At 35.8% G+C, this 20,057-nt stretch overlaps 1 protein-coding gene across 5 annotated transcripts in view; it reads right to left on the reverse strand.

Annotated features, from left to right (window-relative positions):
* The window catches only part of LOC140148470 (uncharacterized), a 79,433-nt gene extending 61,985 nt beyond the window's left edge, over positions 1 to 17,448 (reverse strand). For 2 of the 5 annotated variants that reach the window (XM_072170446.1, XM_072170445.1), the window contains exons 1-2: positions 17,214 to 17,447; positions 14,670 to 14,742 (exon numbers count right to left, since the gene is read on the reverse strand). In XM_072170446.1, coding sequence (XP_072026547.1) covers positions 14,670 to 14,742; positions 17,214 to 17,245 — 105 coding nt within the window. In that variant the 5' untranslated portion in view covers positions 17,246 to 17,447. Of the gene's footprint in view, positions 1 to 14,669; positions 14,743 to 17,213 lie in introns of all 5 variants that reach the window. The other 3 variants (XM_072170442.1, XM_072170444.1, XM_072170443.1) reach the window with 2 other exon arrangements.
* Positions 17,449 to 20,057: the final 2,609 nt, after the last annotated feature.

A 20,057-nucleotide genomic window follows, 5' to 3' on the forward strand; every position in this document is an offset into this window, starting at 1 on the left:
GTATCAAAATAGGCCTATGTCAAGAATAGTGTTAGTCTGAATAAGGATTTGGCTCTAATTGGTGACTACCCACCAAGTTTCAGACTAAATACAACAGTCAGAGATGTCACAAGTTGACCCAAAAAATCCTGAACTTGCTAAGCATAGCGAAGCGGAACTCTTGCCCAGCACGGCCGGGGGTCCCCTTTAGGGTCCCTGGTGGGGTCCAGATGTTTTTTGCACATTTAGCACCACAGGAAAGGCCATTTCAGAGGGTAACAAGGCGGTTCTCGAACCACAAGTCTCGCCTGCTTTTGTGACCGCCTGCTTTTATGCGATAACTTTTGGTAGAGAGGTAAATTAATTTGGCGTTATCGGCTGGGCACGATTATCTGGCTGATGGTAACTGTACCCACCAAGTTTCATGCCCATGCAACAGTTTTACTAATATGACCTCAGATGACCCTGGTGGCCCTGAAATGACCTTCTAAGAATTTGGCTCTAAATGTTGACTGTACCCCCGTGCTAAGTTTCATGCCCATATGACAGTTTTTATTAATTTGACCTCAGATGACCCCTGGTGGCCTCAAAAATGACCTTCCAAAAATTTGGCTTTAAATGTTGACTGTACCTACCAAGTTTCATGCCCATACGACAGTTTTTACTAATTTGACCTCAGATGACCCATGGTGACTCCGAAATGACCTTCCAAATATTTGGTTTTAAATGTTGACTGTACCCACCAAGTTTCATGCATATACGACCGTCTTTACTAATTTGACCTCAGATGACCCCTGGTGACCCCAAAATGACCTTCCAAAATTTGGCTTTAAATGTTGACAATACCCACCAAGTTTCATGCCCATCCAACAGTTTTTACTAATTTGACCTCAGATGACCCCTGGTAACCTCAAAATGACCTTCCAAAAATTTGGCTTTAAATATTGACTGTACCCACCAAGTTTCATGCCCATCCGACAGTTTTTACTAATTTGACCTCAGATGACCCCGAAATGACTTTCCAAAAATTTGGCTTGAAATGTTGACTGTACCCACCAAGTTTCATGCCCATACGACAGTTTTACTAATTTGACCTCAGATGACCCCTGGTGACCCCAAAATGACCTTCCAAAAATTTGGGTTTAAATGGCCGGGTTCAGGGGCCCACCTTACAAATTTGCAATCAAATTTGGCAATACCAAAGAACTATTTCATCAAAGTAATAAATCAAAACAGAAAGATGCTTCCTTTACGAGTTATCACTCATTGAAAGTGTTACTTTGCTATACTTTAAATAAAAAGCGACTATCTTAAAGTCGCATATTTCCTTAGTTACATGACCGATCAAGCTGTTATTTGGATATGTGATGCACAGTTGAAAATTAATTATTAAAAGATTAGGTGACCTCAGTTGACCTTTGACCTTTTATGTGACCTTTGACCTCACGAAATTGGATAAAGTATGTTGCGCTGAAAATCTAATCAGGTCGAGAACCTCTGGCCACGCAATTCCCCACCAAGTTACGTCACTGTACCCCATACGGATCTCCAGATAATCTGTTCACAAGGTATTTTGCTTATTACGCATATATTATGCAAATTAGGTACTTAATTACCATATTTTACGCTCACAATCTAATCAGGCCCAGAACCTCTGGCCCCCCACTCCCCACCAAGTTACGCCACTGTTCCCCATACGGATCTCCAGATAAGGTGTTCACAAGGGTTTTACTGCTACATCTGCCTCCGAGACCCACTCACAATTCTGCAACGTCGCTCCTCAATTCGTACCTTGGGCGCTGAATGTCCCATCAGGTCGAGAACATCTGGCCACGCAACTCCCCACCAAGTTACGTCACTGTACCCCATACGGATCTCCAGATAAGCTGTTCACAAGGTTTTTTTTGCTTGATATGCATCAAATACGCATAAATTATGCAAATTAGGTACTTAATTAGCATATTTTGCGCTGATAATCTAATCAGGTCGAGAACATCTGGCCACGCTTACTCCCCACCAAGTTACGTCACTGTACCCCATACTGATCTCCAGATAATCTGTTCACAAGGTATTTTGCTTATTACGCATAAATTATGCAAATTAGGTACTTAATTCCCATATTTTGCGCTGACTGAACCTACCAAGTTGCATGCCCATATGACAGTTTTTACTAATTTGACCTCAAATGACCCCGAAATGACCTTCCAAAAATTTGACTCAATGTCGACTGTATCCACCAAGTTTCAAGCCCATCCAGTAGTTTTTACTAATTTGACCTCAGATGACCTCTGGTGACCCCGAAATGACCTTCCGAAAATTTGGCTATAAATGTTGACTGTAGGCCCTACCTACCAAATTTCATGCCCATAGGCCTACTAGTTACGTTGTTATTAGTTTCCGAAAGCAGCCATCGGTTCAAATAATTGATCTTTGTAACTTTTTTCTGATCAGGGAATAGTAAAAAAAAAAAAAGGTGATTTCCCCACCCCCTGCTGTCATTGATTGCTTGCCATTCCTTTTGATTTCTCTCAAAATTTAGCTCATGATTAATCCGGGTGATTAATATTGCACAGCCTATAGTAAAAGATGAAACTTTGCAACTTGCAATCAATGATTTCTGAAACCACTAATTTCAGTCACATTTGAATTCAATTATTATTATTATTATTATGTACATTATTATGTTCATTATCCAACATTATTTTGACCTTTTCTATTACTGCCACCCCCCCCAATGACCTTGTGAATTATTCATTCATAACTGTGACGACCTTGAAATGAATACTGGACACTTCATCCCCTGGACACTTCATCCCCTGGACACTTCATCCCCTGGACATTTCATCCCCTCGTGTTAAAACGCTTCTTTGAGCGTGACAGTCATGACAGTGAATCAAGAATGCATATGAATATAATAACTGTTTAGAATCTTGAACTTAGAAGGAACTAATATAAGGAAATTAATCATCTTATTTATCCAATGTATGCACCGTGTTCTGTATGAGCTATCACCAGCTGATCACACGTATAATAATCGATCAATGTTGAATGGCAGCAGGGCCTATAATAGACTAATAGTTAATAATAGTTTATACATTCAATGAATTTACCTAAATTGAACAGTGCATACGCACATATCTTTTGTTATTACTGTGAGTATTGTTATCATTATATTTATTATTAGGCATATTATTATTATTATTATTATCATTATTATTATTATTATTATTTACTGTCGGGTTTTTTGTTGATATAGACTAATTATTGTTATGTTATGTTAAGTGTATTCTCTTTTTTCCTGTTATTTATGTATTTATTATGTATTGTTTGTTTGTTGATTGATTGATTGATTGATTGATTGATTGATTGATTGATTGATTGATTGATTTTATTATTATTTACTTAAAGTTGTTCATCTAACAAAATTAGTACATTTTTAATACTATTTATCTGTTTATTGTATATTGATAAATATGTTTGCATATATATGGAAGGATCATAGCAATATTTTTGTATTGTCCACATAATAATAATAATAATAATAATAATATGGTTACAGGAAGTTATAATAATATGGTTACAGGAAGTTGAATTCTTTCAATCATTGACTGGTGTACTATTAATCAATGGAATCTACATAACTATCATTCGGGAATCTGTAATATAACTAGGCCTGGCATTTTCGGGTAATTTTGTACGGGTACCCGCCGCAATTTTCGGGCGGTAACCGGGTACCTGAATTGTTAAAAAAAAAAAAAAAATTTTTTTTTTTTTTTTGTTTTTATTTTTTTTTGTTTTGTAGTGTCCCTGGAAATAAACCTAAATGCCAGGATCATTCATAGTTGACCTAAAAAAAAAAAAAAAAAAAAAAAAAATTTCAAGATATTTTAAATGTATTGAATTTGAATGCATTTTGAAATCATTAATAGACTATGACATTAATACAAATTATCAATTTTCATATTAAAAATAACAAAATATCTTGAAATTTTTTTTTTTTTTTTTTTTTTTTAGGTCAACCATGAATGATCCTAGCATTTAGGTCTAGGTCCAGGGACACTACAAAACCGAAAAATAAAAAACTTAAAAAAAAAAAAAAAAATAATTTTTTTTTTTTTAATTCGGGGACCCGGGCAGGGCATTTCCTGCCCAGGTAATGTAATCTCGGGCGGGTACCCGTTTACCCGACCGAAAATGCCAGCCTTAAATATAACCACTGATAAGGTGCGATTAAAAGGTTCTAAAAGTAGTAAAGTACAAGGATAGTTAGAACTTATACTTGTAGGAGAATTAAATTAATACTAAACGGTAAAGACTATTAAGGAGTACTATATATGCAAAATACTGGAATTCCATCAGTTCAACTGATAATAAATATCTGCATTATATTTTTTCTTTTTCTCCTGTTTTTGCCCATTTATTTTTCTTGCTTTCCTCCAAAGATCCCCTTCACCACCTCCAAAGATCCAATGTTTTCTTGTTTTCACCCAAAAAGCCATTTTTTGCTCCTAAGACCATTTTGTGGGGACACTCTATACTGTTATAAGATCGGCAACCAAGTTTTAGAATATGGCTCAAAAAACTGCAGAAAGAACTGGTTTTGGGGTTTTTCCGCACATGCATGTCATTTTACTATTAGAGTGCCCCCTCCCCGGAAACTTTAAAGTTTGAACTACGTGATTCCCGACAGAGTTTACACTCTCCATCTGTATCTTGGATTACAATCCATGGGCCCTAAAGACCGGGTTATAAAAAATCGCACGACCGCAAATATTTAAATTCTCTAAATTAAATTTTCTAGATTCATTTTCTAAAAGTAAGACAAACTCAGTTTCAACACACCCAATACAAACTTGCTCAAAAATATTAATCAACATAATTTGTCAGTCGAGTATACATGTAAGTCATATTTGTTCACCTGAAGATCATGTGGTTACTTATTTTGTTTATTTATTTATTTATTTGTTTCTTTGTTTGTTTATTTAACAACATATATTTGTATTTACTTCCAAATCTGGGTGTTTGATATACCTAGATTCATTTTTTTATTTTTGCATATGGGACTCAACTTTGTCATTACTGTGCAGGGCATAGGAAAAATATTTCCTGTCTGGGAATTTAAACTATGTTGCTTTAAATTTTCTGTGAAATTCGCGAGCGCCTTGTCGCTCACCCTTAACGGTTGGGGTCCAGGGGCTCAAAAAGCCTAAAAAGCTCATGGATTTGAGACTTTTTAAAGTAAGAAATCACCATTCTGAGGCTCTAATTCAGGCATGAGAGTGCATGGGCTTTGATAAAAAAAGATATTATCCATGTGGGTCGAGGAGGCAGAGCTCCTGCGGGGGTCGAGGGGGCAGAGCCCCCCGCAGGGGTCGAGCCCAGGCGATTTTAGCAGACTTAGCACCCCAAAAGAGGTAATTTGTGACATAAAAAAATGCATATATCTATGTTAAAGTAATTCTTGGCCTGTTTCAGACGTTTTTGAAAAAATGCTTCCTTCATCCTAAAAAAGTGGTTTTAAATGTTCAGTTTCCTATACTTTTGTACATGAGAGGCATTCTTCAAAGTTTTTTCTTTGCCTAAAAAAATGGCCTACATGGCTGAACTTGATATATATAATGCACAATATAAAAACGATGATTCATAAAATTGTTGACACCCCCTCTTTGGGTATGTGGGAGGGGGCCCCATGCGGGGGGGGTGCTAAACCCAACCAAGACTAACACCCTTGCCCAACCCCCAAAAGAAATAGGGGTGAAATTGATTTCACCCCAAAATCGGACCTACATGTAAATAGCATGTTTAGTAGGCCTATTATTAAATGCCTGAATATATAAAGTTTCAATTACTTTATTTAGCCTCATCTCCTCAAATTAGCTATTTTATGGCTTATTATAGAAAGGAGAAACCTTTCACATAATTTTGGAAATTTAAAAATAAATCTAAAATTCTGAAAATACAAAAAAATACATTTAAGTGCATAAGCTTTTTTCTTCTGGGTAAGAATATTTTTCTTGCATGCAACAGCCTTTTTCTTGCAGGTTAGAAATTTGATAAATAGGTCCATGCATGCATTTTGTATATGTTGACCTATTTATCGAATTTCTACCCTGCAATAAAAAAAGCTGTTGCATGTAAGAAAAAAGTTCTTACCCAGAAGAAAAAAGCTTTTGCACTTAAATGTATTTTTTTGGTATTTCCAGAAAATTATGTGAAAGGTTTGTCTTTTATTTTCTTAGCACTAAAAAAACCAATTTCCATGAAAATTGAAATGAGGCAAATTTAAGGTAATTAAAACGTTATAAACACATTCATGCAATTTTGGGGGTAAGGGCAAGGGTTTTGGGTTATGTTAGTTGGGCTTTGGTGGTTTGAATACATGCAGTAAGGTTTGTGGGTGGGTAGGAAAACATTTCAAAAAACTTAGAAAAATTAAAAAAAAAAAAAAAAAAAAAAAAAAAATCGATTTTTTTTTCCCCAATTTTTTTTCTGTGACCTCCAATTTTTTTTCTGGGAACGGCGCGGCCGCGTTACCGCGGATTTCGAGGGCCTGCTACTGTGGTTTCCTCATTTTTGACAAATGTTTCATTTTGAAAATACCTTGATCCGATTTGTGCATGATGATGGATGCATCATAATATTTCGGTCGTGCTTGTACACGCCGTACTGGAAGTCAAATTGTCATGTTACAAAACTGTTTTTTTTTTAAATTTCATGATAAATTTATGTGAGACCTTATACTTTGCGAATATACTTTCTTGCTGATCAAAATCAAAAATAATATAGGCCTACCATTCCTTTTTATACAATTTTTTTATAACCATGAGTTTTAAGTTCAGTCAACTTTCAATCAATCAACCCAGAACACCCTCCCGGGTCCATGGATAACGACCGGTAATGTAGTCTAAGCTATTTTCATCCCCCCCCCGTCCCCACCCCCTTCAGAGGCCTACATAATGCATTTTGTAAAATTAAAATTTTAAATTAAAATTTAAACAAAAATAGATAACGACTGGTAATGTAGACTAACCTATTTTCAGCCACTGCCCCACTCCCCAGAGCCATGGAACGACATGTCATGTTGTTACATGTTATTTTTAATAAACCCAAGTGAACCTACATGAAAAGAGAAACTTGGCCCCCCCGCTTGGCACTTTTGTCATCTTAAGCCACTTGTGAGAATTGATAGGCCTACATGTATAGGAATATTCTAAGGATAATCATGGGGATTAAGCCCTTATATCAGTTATCTCCCTGCGTGTGTATCGACTTTAATTTGTTTTCCCATTGTCATACTTGGATGCACACTAACCACAGAATGTTTTCTTTTAATTGAATTAGTTGTTTGGAGGTTTTGTTTTGAAGGACCATTGACTATGACAGAATATCCAATTTTAACAATTATGAAATCGGCTATTCAAAAATCGCCCAATATTTAATGGATTTCGCGGGTGAGATTTTCAAAGTAGCCAAAATGTCGCTAAATCAAGGAGCACTTTGTTTGTCGCGAGATTTAAAGTCAAAAGTCGCCCAATTGGGCAACTAAAACTGGCAATATAGTTATATGTATAGATTCCACTGAATGAAAGAGTTCAACTTCCTGTAACCATTCGGATGACGGCTATTGTTCCTATTGTATAACATGACATTCCACCTAATCACCTCATCAAGTGGACAATACAAAAATATTGCCATGAACCTTCCCTTGGGCCTATATGCAGACATATTTGATGCTATTATCTTTTAGACTTTTATCACTATCTTATTAATAATATAACATACCATCCACATGACATAACATTAACAGATACATGGTTCCCATAAAAATGTAGGCCTACTAATTTTGTTAGATGAACAACTAAGTAAATAATAATAAATAAATAAACAAATAAAATAAATAATAAATACATAAATTATAATAATTATAAATAAATAAACAGCCTATAAACAATACACAATAAATACATAAATAACAGGAAGAAAGAGAAGAAATACACTTCAGCTAAGTTAAATAGTCCAGGCTAATATCAACAACAACAAAAAAACAAAGTATAATATTATAATATAAATAATAATAATACAAATTAATAATAATATATTGACGATAGGCCTACCCGGTAAAATAACAAAATAATAATACTTTTAATAATAATAATAGGCGTAATACTGAATTAGAATCATCCGTGTAGGGGGCCTACACGCACTGTTCAATAGGTAAATTCATTGCACTATTGCCATTCAACATCGATCGATTTTTATACTTGTGATCAGCTGGTGATAGCTCATACAGAACACGGTGCATACATTGGATAAATTAGACTAATTTTAAATAAAGATTAATTTCCTTATATTATTTCCTTCTGAAGATCCTAAACAATTATTATATTCATATGCAATCTTTTTACTGTCACGCTCAAATAACGCTACAATAGCGTTTTAACATGAGGGGATGAAATGTCCAGGGGATGAAGTGTCCAGGGGATGAAATGTCCAGGGGATGAAAATGCGAGGGGATGAAATGTCCAGTTACCCTTGAGACCATCCAATCAGAACAGATCAGAATCGATCAATACGCCATAGGTCATGACCTCCTGAAACATAAAACAAGCAAGCTGCATGGCGAGATCGGGGACCATCGACGTAACATCGATCAAATAAACCTTGGTCTTGAATTTCTTAAGAAGTCCTGGCCTAAAAAACATGTTGTTTTTCAAGAGAAAACATATCAATCTTTGATATTCTGAAGTATAAAATTGTTGTGCAAAGTGGAACATCATTTATTTAGACTGTTTTTGCTATGGAAAAATACGGAAATTGTTCAATATTGCGAAGTGGGGTAAAGTAAAATCTCATTGAAAATATAATTTTCCCTCAGAATCATGTCCACAATATGATTAAATTGACTTTTTAAAACTATATTCTAACAAAACTACAATGAGTGTGATGAAATACGAACATTTTTCATGACTTTCGGTCCGTCTTTTTTGCACAAAAATTGAGGTCACAAAATATGTGCACTTATGCAAGGAAAAATAGTCCACTAGGAAATTCATTTACCCGATTCATTAGTTCAGATTTATTCAAGATTCAGACATGTTCTTGACCATTTTTTGTCTTTTTTCAACTATTTCTTTATTTAAATTGTAAAGAAATAGTTAAGAAAAGTTATGAAATAGTAAATAACTTCAGAATCTGAACTGAATCTTAAGAAATTACCCTCCGTTGGTTTCCGTCACTTTTACGCAACTTAAATTATACAGACCAAAATAATCTCTAGCACACACGGGTACCACAAAACAACTCGCTCATCGTGGCTTTTTTACCAAAAAATCATATTTTATCGAGAGTATTTGAAATCTACCTGGAGTGCAATCGATTAAATAATAAATAAGCAAAATTTAGAAACAAATTTCAAGACCAAATATCAAACAGACAAACATCCTTAGCACAAAAACCAACGCCCGAATTGGCTCTCTAATTGTTGCGATCAGTTAGGCCCTTTTAGCTTCGCTCAGAGCCAAAAATCAAATTCAATTTCGTTTCCGAATGGCGGGCCATCTAAGTTTGGCGACCTTGACCAAAATTGGGAATTTAAGGTGTCCAAATGACAAAGCGCTCTCTTTGAGAGGCATTTTCTTCTTAATTAAATCAGTTGTGACCCTCTTTTTGAATGTGGTCACTCACTGGCTGTGTCTGAAATGCCTAATGCCAAAAAAGATTGATTTAGGAATTTCGTTGGGATTTCAGAGGGGGTCAAAATCAGCACTTCATACTGTTCAATCAAATTATCTTTGATTTTGAAGGACCCATGATAATGCCACAGTGCACTTATAGGTCCTAATTATGTTCAGAATGGATTAACCATGTGCCAATGTCTATGAGCAATTCAAAAAAGAGAAATTTCTAGACCCCCTACAGAATTTTAGGCCCCCTAAAGTGGTTCAGCCACAAATGGCGCTTAAAATCGGCAAATTTTGACACCTAATAACTTTAGGTGTACACCAGATATGAATTTCTAGTCTTTTGCATCTGAAAGAATGTAGTCTTATGTTACTAGGAACATAAGATTTGTTTTGTATTTTTGTGTTTTGATACTTTCAAAAGGTCGTTGACCTATGAACATTTTTCGTCATAGCGCCTCCTGAAAGGTCTGACACATAACAAACTATACATTTTGGAATCCTCATGACCATACGAGTAATTTGATATATTACTTGACATAATTGGGAGCATTCTGAAAATTTGACCCCATAACCTGTACTTTATGTGCATCGTTGCCAGGAAGTGCATTTTTGACCCCTTAAAAATCCATACAGAGGATTAGAAAGTAGTTTTTTCTTATTACTTGACTCAAGAGCAACTTGAAATATCAGGATAAATAATACAAATGGCTATAAAGTGATCAAAAATATAAAAAAATATCATTCTAAAATTGGCATTTTGTACCGTATCCTGTATGTTAGGCAAAAATGACTATTTTTGAAAGCGTCAACTTAATACTAAAACACAAAAAATACAAAACAAATCTTATGTTCCTAGTAACATTAAACTACATTCTTTCAGATGCAAAAGACTAGAAATTCATATCTGGTGTACACCTAAAGTTATTAGGGGTCAAAATTTTCAGACTTTAAGTGCCATTTGTGGCTGAACCACTTTAGGGGTGGCCTAAAATTCTGTAGGGGTCTAGAAATTTCTCTTTTTTTTTAATTGCTCATAGACATTGGCATATGGTTAATCCATTCTGAACATAATTAGGACCTATAAGTGCACTGTGACATTATCATGGGTCCTTCAAAATCAAGATAATTTGATTGAACAGTACGAAGTGCTGATTTTGACCCCTCTGAAATCCCAACGAAAGTCCGAAATCTATCTTTTTTGGCATTAGGTATTTCAGACACAGCCAGTGAGTGACCACATTCAAAAAGAGGATCACAACTGATTCAATTAAGAAGAAAGTGCCCCTCAAAGAGAGCACTTTGTCATTTGGACCCTTAAATTCACAATTTTGGTCGAGGTCGCCAAACTTTGATTGCCCGCCATTCGCAAACTAAATGGAATTTGAATTTTTTCTTGTGACCTCACCTAGGGATCCATGAAAGGTACCCCTGAGCCAAAGGAGAGCAAAATCCAAGAGGGTGGGTGTACACTCAATCTGTTTCGACATGGACTGACCCGTAAGCCTTTTCAGAGCACTAAATTAAAAAGATGTCCTATAAATGTGTGCCAAAATTGCCCCCCCCTTTTGACCTGCCAAATATTATACTTCCCTCCCCAAATTTTACCCTTCCTCTGTGGCTCATAATTATTGTACAGCCCCTAATGTGATTTATAATGCATTGATACTAGGTTTCATAATCTGAATGATGCTGTTGGCAATAGTGTTGTTTATTGTCGATGTTGTTTCTGCTGCTGATGATGACAATGACATTGATTTACAAATTGAATATGTACTTCTTTTTCTACCAATATCATACTTTTGGCATCTTGTGAATTTGTGACCATAACAAAATTGTGCAAAATGCTAAAAATATCTTCCACCCATGTGTATGTACTTCAAGTTATTTTAAAGGTAGTACATCATGTAGGTCTGATTCCAGGTGTTATCTATTCTATACTCATCATCACACCAGGGGTTTAAGGGATTGCACTCACTTACAATGACCAATATACCAATTAAACAACTACCACCAACTCCGATTTGGTTGAGATAATATCATATTACAGTGAATGCAACGACTGGTGGAGGAATTCATTCTAATTCTATTCAAAGATTTCAATACAATATTGAGTAAGAAAGCTTTAAAAATACAATGTTTATCCGAAATTTACAGGACTCAGTCAGCAAAATAATGTTGATTCAACAACATCAATCTAAAATCAAAAACCAGTCAACTGTTTCAAATTATTTAAGAACCTGGAAAAAATGAAGGTACATTCCGCAAAAAAAATAAATTCAACGGTCAAAGTCATAAGTTAGAAATATGTGATGCGATCTGAGTCGGATGTCGGGAATATTGATTTTGAGATATAATCAATAATAGTATTCAACCTCCTTTGTATTTTATTGTTTTGAGCAACACTAAAATGGCCATATCTCTGGAAGCAATGATGTGGTTTTCAACAAAATAAAGCTCTGAGAATGGCTCATGTAATGAGATTGAAAACTGAATTTTGATTTTGATCGACATCAGACTCATTTTGCCTGATCGCATCACATATGCTCCAAGATACTTGGACTGTATACAGTCAATTTAAAGAAAGAAAAGTGCAACCCTTACCCAATGCAACTCGCAGTCATCATGTAAATAGGTACGGGAAAACAGTGATGCTTTAGAGCAATAGCTTATTAAATCTAATTAAATCTATTCCAGAAAAATACAGCACTAATTTTTTGGGATTTTACATGTATTATCCTGTTTTGCCAAATGAAACATGTAGCTAAATCCTAAACCTTGAGTTAGTCCTAACTGGCAATAAAAGTATAATTTTAATATTTGGCCAATATAAATTTGTAAATAAGGGCCAAAAACATGCATTTTTAGGGTGTTTTTCATATGCTGTGACAATCAAGCCCAAAAGACTTAGTACTAAGACTAATTTCAGTTTATGCATTCTAATTCTGGGAAAAGACATGTTTCATTTTTATAACCAATCATTTAATTATAGTAACAAAAAATAGTGTATTTTGAGCAAAATTTTGTCAAATACCCAAGATTTTGAGTGCTTAGACTTGTTCCAAGTCTTTGATTTTTGTGACTCGATTGTCAGAAAACATGCCAAAAATGCATGTTTTTGGCTCTTTTTTCAAATAATTAGTAAAATATTGAACTTTTTCTTTTATTAGGATTGAGATAAGTTTCATTTGGCAGACCTTGATAATATTTTTTAATCCCCAAAAGTTAGTGCTGTATTTTTCTGGAATGGGGAGTAGTAACCGTGCAATATATTTTCCCTGGATATTATCTACGGTACTTGTTTCTATACTGCTACATAGCCTATATGTTTGAATAGACACATTTTTGAATTACAACGAAAATATGTGTCTGAAATCCAGGGCTTGAAATAAGGATTTCAGATCCAGGAGCAATTTTGGGTGTTTTTGTGTAAATATTACCCGTGGTCTATACAAATACACACAGTTCTGTTTCAGAACCAGGGGCATTTTGCCTTTTAACAGGGGTAAATTTGCCCCTTGCTCCTGCTTATTTCAAGCCCTGCTGAAATCGCATGCTCTCAGGGACAGACTTAGGTTCCAGTTTTCTACTAGTACTGGCCCTCTGGGCCAGGGGCCAGTGAAATGGCAAATCTACTGGCCCTGCAAAAAATTTAGTGGCCCAGCTTTTTGAATATGTTCTACTGCAAAAAGTGCAAAATAAAGAAGCATGTTGCAATGCGCCAGGTAGTTAGAGACTATACCAAACACCAAACTTAACATATGTTACTTGTGTGTGTCCTTCCTTAATCTAGTTCCAAAGGTTCACGCAAAATCCACTGGCGCTGGCCACCAGGCCACTGCTTAAATCCGTCCCTGCATGATGCTCTCCCATATACACACAAAACTAACACCCCCAACCATGGGCAGCAATATACCATTGGAGTTTTCACTATCCAACAGCGGAAAGTTATTTTGAAAGTATTTTCCCAAAGCTGTCACTAGTTGTACATTTTAATTACTGCTTCTATTGACCAGCCAGGGACACAACACAACACAATGAATTAGTAATTTAGCATGTGCACAAGCTGAAGGTACCAGAGCTGCCTTAATTAACAGAAGATCTTCCACCAATACCCATTATATATCCATTATAAGTGCCAAAGAAAAACTTCCCCCTAGTGCCGACTCAAACTGGGCCGAAAGGAAATGCCTCAACAGACTGAGAGCTGGTACTGGCTGATGTAATGTGACTCTCAAAATGTGGGTTTAAAAAAAAAATCAAAACACAAAAGATGTGACCTGCATATGTGGAATTGAACCACAAACCATGAAGAACCTATTGTGATGTCCTCTATTGGAGCAAGAATGCAAAGTTGAGGACCTTGCAGAGGACAATGATATTGCTAAGAGTTGTGTCCAGCTCTCATTCATAAAGGAGATCCCAAGGCTTGATATTGTAAGGGGTGTCATTTCTCAAGGGGAAAAATGCCCAAAACTGTTGTTTTGATATACGGTATATTATTGGGCTTATTGGCCCTAACTCAAGAACTGCAAGCCTGATGGATTTGTGTCATTACATTATTGCTTTCCTTTCCTATAATATAAGATCAATGAATTAATGTAGTGTTTAGTAAACAATTAAAACTGGAAAATATGGCTCCTGCCAATCTCACTAGCCTTTACGGAGGTCATTTGGGAAATAATTTTTGCGTCCAAGTCCAACAGAATTAACAGTATGTTTTGTGTCTGCCAGAGATACATGTACATGTTATGTACAGTCAGATTTTATCTTAAAATTATATCATATGTAATTTATATTTATACATGTAGGGCAAAGAGGGGCATTAAGTACCATGGGGCATTAAGTACCACCCAATAAACAAGTAATTTTTATGCATATTAGGGAATCCTGACCATCATTTTAAATGTGCCTTGCAAGAGTTGTTTAGGTATGATGAAAACTAAAAATGGTGGTCCCTAATGCCCTACTTTACCCTATAACATTCATGAAATCAATGATTCCACTTACATATTCTTTAACATTCCTCGTCTTCACAGCTTTATATGATGAATAAGCTGGGTATAAAGTTCCAAACATCAACCTGAAAAATAAGATAAACATACGGTACACAATCAAATTCATGTTCTTGTAAATTATGCATCTGATTGAAAAATGATTGCAACAATGTATTGGCTTCGGCCAAAAACAAAATTGTTGTGTTGCCCTCCCAAGCCTAAAATTGGGCGGGTAACCCGGCTGGATTACTTTTTTTACCAACCATTTGATACCTACCCAGGGTTAAAATAAGAGCTTTAACTAGAGGGGCCACTTTGGCAAAAAGTGGCTCCTTGTTCACCAAGCTTTGGTGTAAACAAGGGGCCACTTTGGATGAACCAGGGGCCACATACCCATAATGAATTTGGTTATCACTACCAGGGCTCCTACTAGCCTTCAAAAGCTCTGCATCGGATCGGACGCACAAACCTGGTCAGGAAATGTGTGTCCCACAAAATGTTTGTGCGTCCATGCATAATCTATTGCCATCATATTGTGTTTGGCAACAGGCAATACAACTTTACAGCAAGTCCTGATCGGCATTTTTTTAGCGAACGTAAGGGATCAGGGAATAGGCTGGGGGTATCGCCCCCTCAATTACTACGCACGACAATTTGCTAACAAGATACTTTCATACGTCATAGGGTAGAAACGATAGCTGTACAATCGTCCAAAATATACATTTTGATATAGGCCTAAAATTATCTGCACAAAATCTTTGGTCCATACATTGCCAAAGGAAAAAATATAGAAAAAATATTAAATTTGTGTACATCGTGGAACATTCAACTACGCTTGTTACTCCGCGACTAATCATGCTAACTTCATGCGCCGCATAACGCCACTCTCACGCGTCCATATTAGCGAGGCTACCTGCATACAACTGCTGACTACGCACAGCCACGCAAAGAGTATGTTCCACGATGTACACGAATTTGATAATTTTTCTATAAATTTATATAAGGCTAATGAAAGTTGATTCCTTGTTTCCCGTTACCCTACTCTGCTCAAAACCGCTCAATTCTCTGTCCCACACTTTTTTATCTGCTCTTATCTCATCCCGTAAAAAATATTGTGAAACTTTTGATAATAGTTGTACAATCACCTTCATGTGGTTGTAAACTACATCTATAAACTACAAACTGATTTATCACATGTATACATCCATGGGTAGTTATTGGTTTACACCTGTAACAGATGCAATAATGAAATGGTATAAAAATAATGAATAATGAAAAATGAAATGGTCACCTACACAGTCATGAAAAATTGTGCAACAGGAAACAATGAATTGACTTTCTTTGGCTTCTCAAATGCAGCAAACCTTTGACGAGCGCGACTACAGTGATGTTGCAAATTCAGCGCTAACGCGTACGGCGCACAGTTCATTCATAAATTTCCACTCGGCAACAACAGATCGCCTCAGCAGCCAATCAGAGACAAGTGCGTGCAATGCAGTAAATACGCGATGTATCCTTACAACACGCGCTCGTCAAAGGTTTAGTGCATTTAGTAATAGTATAGCAGCAATTTTTGGCAAACCATTTGAAAATTCAACACCCATGGGCTACACATAAACATAGCATAGATAAATGCAGCAAAGACTAATCTGTTGAGAACATAAATTATGGGGTATATCTGGTTCCATACAGCAATACGCAGTATTGCTGTCTGGTAAGCAGGTACGAATTGAGATGTCGTGAATTGAGACGTCGGAGCCGGTCAAACACAGAGGACTAGCCTACATCCCGTATCCTACTATCACTCAAACAAGCAAATCTCTTCACGAATTCACTCACCTTGCGATCCTACATCATCAGTTGAAACAAACATCTAAGTTTCCAAAAACAACTTTGTCATTCCTCAAAACTACAAGTAACTTCATTAATAAAAAATTGAAATCATACTATTACCCGTTATTGATTTATGTCAACCAAAAGAACGCACGAGTCGAGTTCAGTTTACCAAAATGGTAGCTCCTGCCTCTTGGTCACCTCAGATATGACGTCAGTATCAAGCTGCTTATTAAACGGTGGATCGGATTGGTTGAAATCAACGCCACGCTTTTGACCTTACAGGGTCAGAGATATGCATATATTCATGTATGAAAACAGCGATGCGGATATAGTAGCATCACCGGAACTGAGAATTGCGACATTTTCGATGTTTGTACCGGGGAATTTCAGACACGGACACGGAGACTCCGCGGAAATTTCGACAAATTCGTCCAAAGGTAACCAAAGGGTTGGGGATCGCATTTTTAACTATCACTAAATGTTTCGGAATTGAGGTCGGCTAAAAAGTAGACAGTTTCGGGGACTGTAATTGGTGTAGATGTCACATTTTGAACAGTGAGCGATAAGTGACCAATTTGATGCTCAGCACAAGTGACTATCTTTACTCAGGGTAATTATGGGGTACATTCAAAAGTAAAACAAACATCAAACATGCAACGACAACAAAAAATTGACAACATTATTTTACGATTTATTTAAGCTTATAAACTCATGAACTTACACAACAAGTCTGGAGATTATGTAGGACACCATTTTGCCAGCAAATCCCCTCCACAAGAGACTGGGATGTGGCCAAAAGGTGATAATCAAGTTGTCTGCTCAAATCGAAGTTAAATTATGTGCAAAAGTCTTGCACAAACTTTTATCAGTCACTGCTATCCTTATCAGCTGACTAACCGTTGAATCAAAACATTGCTATGATCGGATTCTCCAGTGCACCAGCTGGCGATCCAGCTCGATGACGTCAAATTGATGAGCAGTGTTGCCAAACGTAATCGTCTGAATTTATGTAATGTCTGGGGACAAAGGCCTTGTTGTGTATTGTCTACAGTGCAACAGAGCATAAATGCCCAAAATTTAAAAGCTTTATAATTTATGAACAATGCACACTACATACACATAAAAAATACTACTACAAGGGATTTTCAACATATAAGAATCGAAACAATCAAGTACCAACATTCACAGCTTTGGGTTTTTATAAAATGTTATCAAACCTTAATTACTGTGATTGGCAGCTGCATAAGGCATCTCTTAAATAGCTGATAAATGCCCAGCCATTCAGCAAGTGGCTACTGACCTTGATAGACCTGAATGAGCACTGTCATCGGCTACAAAACCATCACAGTATATAGGACCTGGTCATGACCTGGTCACCCTAGACTATGCCATAGTCGATTTTTGATAAATAAAAATACGTTATTATCATGATGAACGCATTCAGTTGAACTCGAATTTATACTGATATTTATTAGGCCAAATAAAAAAATAAACATGTTTCACGTCCCCTCCCGCTTCCTTTTTTGAGGTTTTCTCAATAATTTTTTATTTTTGAAATTCAGTTATAACTTTTCAAAAATATGTCTAGGAAGTTGGGATGCTTTCTATAGCCTTGTTAAGATACAAGAAACATTTTAGGAAGGTTTTGTGATCATTAGAGCATCGAGATAAAGCTATTTTTATCTCGATGATTAGAGGGGGTGTAACTCTCAGAACAACAAATAAAAAAGGGCCTCCTCCTTTTTCCAGGCATTATTGTATGTACGGATTGTACGCTAAAACAGCTCTAAGTATGGGTATTTACACCAATTTTGCGATAAAAAATAGAAAATAAAAAGCCCCCTCTTCCTCCTTTTTTTCGAAAACCCGGACGTGAAACATGTTTTATTTTTTACTTAGCCTTACATCAAAATACTAGTATAAAATGGTTATGAAAAAGTTTATATAATTATATTTGTGACAGTAAAAGTAAAGTATACGTAGGCTTATATTATTGAATGCAACATATCATAATGGCATAACTGTAATGGCACTCCATTACTGAACAATTCTAATTTTAGAATCTGCCAGTTTATTACGATTTGGGAAGCTAACATACAGAGGGAGTACGGTGACTGAAAAGATGATCAGTTGTGAAAATCTATCAATTGTGCACAAATGATTTAAATCGGAGTTTTAAGCTTAAATGCAATTTATCCAAAGTATGCACATTCATGACAATGGGCAAGTGGACTACGGAGTAGTCTATGGTCACCCCGGCGCAAATAGCCATAGTAGCTGAAGGCGCCATTAAACTCAAAGAAAAGAAAGGACCTGGTCACTCAATACGGTAATGCTACAGGGAGCTTAGTACTTTGACAATGGAATGAAAGACCAAAGACTCATTTATAGATTAGGCGCGGATTTTAAAAGTACAGCTCCTGTGCGTGTATAGCAAAAAATTGGAATAGAAAGTTTGTAATTTTGTAACTAAAATACTAAATGCATTTTGCAAAATGAGCTCTAACCAATTTATAAATCATTAGCTTTAATTAGTATTGCTTGACATGTTTGGAATTATAATTTAAAAAAATTAATACAAATATGCAGATTTTCTCTGACAGAATTGTAGGATTTGGCAAGACTCAATCTTTCTTGTAAGTTTGATTCTTATAACATATTTGCAGATTTTCTCTGACAGAATTGTAGGATTTGGCAAGACTCAATCTTTCTTGTAAGTTTGATTCTTATAACATATTTACTTTTGACGATAAAAAAACAAATTCATTTTTTCATACATTTCCTTTTATTATGCTAATTATATGAAAATGTACGAAAACGTGTTAAATTTTGCAACCTTATTAAAGATCAAAGTTTGATCAAAAAATGTTGTAAGTGACATCTTTTTCAATTGTGTGTCAATCTGTCCAAAATCGCAGTTTGGGGCATTTATGCCCTGTTGCACTGGGTGTCAAATTTCCGTCTTGAAAAGTGGGGGGGAGGGGGAAAATAATTCCACTGTTAAATGTAATGTTTTCCTTTCTGCTTTACTCATTGGAGTCTTCGGAGAAATAGTTTGAAACATGAAATTGAAAGATGTAGGACTGTTACTTATTTTAGCACAAAAGACAAGGACAGAATTTCAACCAAATAATTTGATTTCAGTCTGAATAAAATATCTTTCGTAAATGTTTACGTTTTTTCTAATCAGATAAAATAATCCCAAAATAATTAATTTTGCAGTGGTTACTGGTACTGGGGGGTACACGCAATTGGAGGGCATGCTGTGACCCGCTCCGAAAACCAGGAAAAGTTGCATTTTTGACATTTCATGATTTGAATACAAATGTCGGACAATTAGCTTTAAAATGATACCAAAATTATATAAATAGTTTCAACATACCTTTCAAGATATGAATTTTGTAAATGATATAGGCCTACCTTGATTATATTTTGCAGAATTGCTATTCTGAGTAATGGGACAATTAGTTTCATGTCTTACACAGGATTGAATGGATTATCAAATAAGGATAAGATTGAACCATCTTGGATGTTTTACAGCAACTTAAAAGGGCATTTCGTGATC

The sequence above is a fragment of the Amphiura filiformis genome, chromosome 3, assembly GCF_039555335.1.
Source record: "Amphiura filiformis chromosome 3, Afil_fr2py, whole genome shotgun sequence".
NCBI classification, from domain to species: Eukaryota; Metazoa; Echinodermata; class Ophiuroidea; order Amphilepidida; family Amphiuridae; genus Amphiura; species Amphiura filiformis.